Source organism: Gopherus evgoodei, unplaced genomic scaffold, assembly GCF_007399415.2.
Source record: "Gopherus evgoodei ecotype Sinaloan lineage unplaced genomic scaffold, rGopEvg1_v1.p scaffold_36_arrow_ctg1, whole genome shotgun sequence".
Lineage (NCBI taxonomy): Eukaryota > Metazoa > Chordata > Testudines > Testudinidae > Gopherus > Gopherus evgoodei.
Genome location: NW_022060038.1, coordinates 210099 through 214954, shown reverse-complemented (window position 1 = coordinate 214954; position 4856 = coordinate 210099). Strand labels below are relative to the sequence as shown.

The 4856-nt window shown below is 46.1% G+C and overlaps 1 protein-coding gene across 1 annotated transcript; it reads left to right on the top strand.

Moving 5' to 3' along the window:
* The first annotated feature begins 1213 nt into the window (after positions 1-1213).
* On the top strand, positions 1214-4547 carry LOC115641966 (olfactory receptor 52B2-like). Its single transcript, XM_030545310.1, has 2 exons — positions 1214-2144; positions 4522-4547. The coding sequence occupies exons 1-2, from the start codon at positions 1214-1216 to the stop codon at positions 4545-4547; spliced, it is 957 nt and encodes a 318-aa protein (XP_030401170.1).
* The last annotated feature ends 309 nt before the right edge of the window (positions 4548-4856 follow it).

Below are 4856 nucleotides of genomic sequence, written 5' to 3'. Positions count from 1 at the left end.
CCCAAGGCCTTCACTCAGGCAGCACTTCCATTAAAATCAATAAGGACCCCAGAACTGGGTCCATTCCATTGGGCAGAAAATAGCTGGTTTCTAGCAACATATCCGTAAATGTACAAACTGTATAATCCAGGAGTAACCGATTATAAGGGCTGCTTTGATACTGATTGTGACGGGTTCCCCCCAGAGTACCATCTGGAACTGGGGTACCCCTGAGCCCGCTGACCCCCCAGCCTGGGCTGCCTCTCGCACTGTACAGCTGTGACAAGCTGCAAAGCCCTCCCACCTGCACTTTCACCAGCATTCACACAGGTAGAGACACACCCAGCTGCAACTGGACACAGGCTCTTTACCCACCAGCTTTCCAGGCTAGTACCCCAGAGCAGTACCATCCTGCCCTGGTCAAATCTGAGCAGTGTGTGTGTTTAATACCCCTGCACCTATCACTCAGTGTGAAGACAACCATGCACACTTGGGTTAACTGAGCCAAGATTTTCCCCAAGCACTCCAGTCAAAGCTCACGGTTTAGATTATAACAGAACAAGTTTATTAACTACAAAAATAGATTCTAAGATTTTATACGAAGCTTAGGTTGCATTTTTGTTTATTTGCTAGGTAATCTGCTTTGATCTGCTTCATATCACTAAAAATCTATTTTGGTACCTAACAAACTTGTTTTGGCTTTATCTAAACAAGTGAGTTGGATTGAAGCGACTGGGAAAATCATAGCTCGACTGGCAGAGGCTGTTGTATATTCCTTTCCACATTCAGGGAGGGTGCCAATTCTATGAGCTTACGCTGTACAGTTCTCAGTGCAGGGTGAGACTGTAACATTTTCGGTTTACACTCCAGTGGGGGTACGAATCTGGGAAGCTGGTGGTTAATTTGGCTGCAGCCTTTCTATTGTTGGTTCATGCAGTGGCTGGTTAGAGCCTGCGTGTAATTGCAGCGGGGTGTGTCCCTGCGTGTGTGGATGCTGGTGTAAGTGTAAGATGGGGAGCAGGTCTGCAGGTTGTCACAGCAGCACAGTGTGAGAGGGGGCACAGACGGGTGGGTCAGAGGGCTCAATGAAACCCCAGTTCCATGTGGTTCCCCTGGTGGAACCCATCACACTGTAACAAATGCAGTCCAGTCCTAGCCGACACTCACCTTCTCACTGATTGTCTCTTTTGCTGTTAGTTACAGGAAATTGAACAGAAAATCCAAATGATAGCACATGATGCCAGCTGACAATCACACCTTTTTTGCCCCAGTGACCTATATCCTGACTGGCATCCCGGGTACGGAGGAGTCTCATGTCTGGATCTCCATTCCCTTCTGTCTGATGTACATTGCAACACTTTTTGGAAACTGTCTCCTACTATTCATCATACTAACAGAACGAAGCCTCCATGAGCCCATGTATCTATTCGTGTCCATGCTGGCTGCTGCTGATCTGCTGTTATCTACCACGGCAGTGCCTACGATGTTGGCTGTATTCTGGTTTGGAGCGGGGGAAATTTCTTTTGCTGCCTGCCTGACCCAGATGTTCTTCATCCATGTCAGTTTTCTGGCCGAGTCGGCCATCATACTGGCCATGGCATTTGATCGGTACGTTGCCATCTGTGACCCCCTGAGATACACCATGATACTAACCAAGTCTGTGATCGGGAAGTTGGGGCTGGCAATTGTCACACGAAGTTTCTGTTTCAATTTCCCTGTCATCTTTCTTGTGAAGCAGCTGAAGTTCTGCAGAACCAACCTCCTGCCTCATATCTATTGTGAGTACATGGCCATAGTCCGGCTGGCCTGCGACGACATCACAGTCAGTATCTGGTATGGCTTAGCTACGGCTATTTTAGTAATTGGTTTGGATGCTGTGCTCATTGCTTTGTCTTATGGGCTGATCCTCAGGGCAGTTTTCCAGCTCCCATCGAATGACGCCCGGCTCAAGGCTATTCGCACCTGCAGCTCCCACCTCTGTGTCATACTGATGTTCTACACACCGGTCTTTTTCCTCATTTTTGCACGCCGATTTGGGCACATCATCCCAGGTTATATTCTCATCCTGCTGGCCAACCTCTGTGTGCTCATTCCCCCCATGTTAAACCCCATCGTTTATGGGTTGAAAACAAAAGAGATCCTGAAACGGGTGATCAATGTGTTTCATCGGTGGTGCAGGGGAAGCTCCCTGCTGAGCTAAAGCAGGACACAGAAAATGCTCTGGGATTTGGAAATTAAACCAAAGTTTTCATTGGAACTATCGGGATGTTTTTATTATGTACTTCCACAGAGTAAGGTTGAAAGTTGGTCTCTCTCGTCAACAGAATTTGGGTCCAATGAAAGCTTTTTCCTCCCCCAGTTTCTCTCTCTAATATCCTGGGGCACACATGGCTGTAACAGCACAGCGCCCTGCCACAGAAAACAGCCAGACGGAGTGAGTCTTGTTCTAAGTTCAAGGGAAACAACAAAACAAGAAAGCACAAAGTTAAAATGACTTTGTGAGAGCGAGAGCACGGTGTGGGCTCCTCTGTGACAAGCTGCATCCGAGCTGCACTCTGAATAGCCAAGGAGAGCAGCAGCCAAGGGGGACGTGCAATAAAGCCATGGGAAGTGCACTGTGCTGCACATTGGAAGACGGGAGCTCTAGTGTTCATTCTGTCACTGACCTACCGTGTCACCTTTAGAGAGTTTCTTTCCTCCTCAATTTCCTCATTGGCAAAGTGAGCACATTTTGGGACCAGCATGGAAGCCAGGTACAAGTCTCCTCAGGGAGACAGCATAGAGAACATACAAAAAGGCATCTACTGGGACAGACAAATGGTCCATCTCACCCAGTGTCCTGTCTTCCGACAGTGACAAATGCCAGGTGCTTCAGGGGAGTGAGCAGAACAGGGCAATCATTGTGTGATCCATCCCCTGTCTTCAAATCCCTGCTTCTGGTGGGCAGAGGTTTTGGGACACCATCAGCATGGGCTTGCATCCCTGTCCAGCTTGGCTAATAGCCTTTGATGGACCTATCCCCCATCAACTTATCTAAGGATTTTTCAATCCTTTCCCATCACAACATCCCCTGGCAGTGAGTTCCATAGGTTAGCTCTGTGTTCCATTAAAAAACATACATTCTCTTTTTTGTATTAAACCTGCTACCCTGGTTTTTGCATTGTGTGAAAAAGAAAATAACATTTCTCTATTCACTTTCTCCGCACCAGTCATGATTTTATAGACCTCTGTCATAACCCCCCTTAGTTGTCTCTTTTCTAAGTTGAACGGTCCAAGTCTTTTTAGTCTCTCCTCATATGAAAGGCATTCCGTACCCTTAATTGTCTTTGTTGCCCTTCTCTGACCCTTTTCAAGTTACACTATATCTTTACCGAGATTGGGTACCAGAACTGCACACACTATTGAAGGTGTGGTCGTACTATGGATTTATATAGTGGCAGTATAACATTTTCTATCCATATCCTAATGGTACTTAATGATCTATTAGCCTTTTTGACTACTGCTGTGCATAGAGAAGAAATTTTCAAAGAACTACCCTATGACTGCTCCAAAATCTCTTTGTTGGGTGGTATCAACTAATTTAGACTCCATCCTTATATATGTGTATTTAGGATGATTTTTTCCAGTGTGCCTCATTTTTCACTTATCAATGCTGAATTTTATTGGCCATTTTGTTGCCCAGTGAGATCCCTCTGTAACTTTTCTCAGTCAACTTTGGATTAAACTATCTTGAAAAATTGTGTGTCCCCTCCAAACTTTGCTACTTCACTGTTCACTCTCTTTTCCGGGTCATTAAGGAATGTGTTGAACAACGCTGGTCCCAGTACAGGATCCTTGGGGGACCCCACTGTTAACCTCTCTCCATTGTGAAATGGAACATTTATACCCCCTTATTTCCTATATTTTAACCAGTTACTCATGCACGAAGGGGCAAGGAGATGTAGACCCTGGATGACATCCATACAGGCTGTGAATATGGGGTGGGACTCAGAAGATCTGCTTTCTATTCCCACACTCTGCCACTACCCTGCTGGAGAACCTTGGGCAAATCACTTTGCCTCCCTGTAACTCAGTTTCCCCTTCTGTAAAATGGAAATAATGACACTGACATCCTTTATAGACTGCTTTGAGATCCACTGATGAACAGCTGCATATTATTATTTAATCTTGTTTCCAGTGGGGCCCAAAGGTCTGTGCCTGACACTTCCCAAACTGAGACGTGATCCCTATACTGAGGAACTTACAAACTAGACATCACACCAAGGCCAAGGAGAATCTGACCAGGGGAACTGGCCCATTGGAGGCTTTGTATCCCCATTATTCACTGATTCACTAATTCCAAAACCAGAAGGCAACATTATGCTCATGCAGTCTGATCCCCTGCATCTCACAGGCTGGAGACCTGCCTTCAAATAATTCCCAGAGCCGAAATTTAAGAAAAACATCCTGCCTTGATTGAACAATGGTCAGTGATAGAGAATCCACCACAACCCTTATAAATTGTTCCAGTGGGTATTTCCTCTCTCTGTTAGAAATCTCCACTTGATTCCCAGTCTCAATGTGTCTAGCTTCCACTTCCAGCATTGGATTGTGTGAGACCTTTCTCTGCCAGGGAGAAGAGCCTGTTGTTATATGTCTGTGCCCTGTGTAGGTACTTGCACATTGTGATCAGACTTAACTTTCTCTTTGTTAAACTGAACTGACTGGGTTCTTTGAGCCATCACTATCAGGCAAGGTTTCTAATCCTTTAATCATTCCCGTAGCTGTTCTCTGGACCCTCTCCGATGGATCAGCATCTTTCCCGGATCTGTCCGTTTCGGGGAGCAGGGAGGTAGGGGCTGCCCATGACATTACTGCTCACAAAGATGTCATCGATG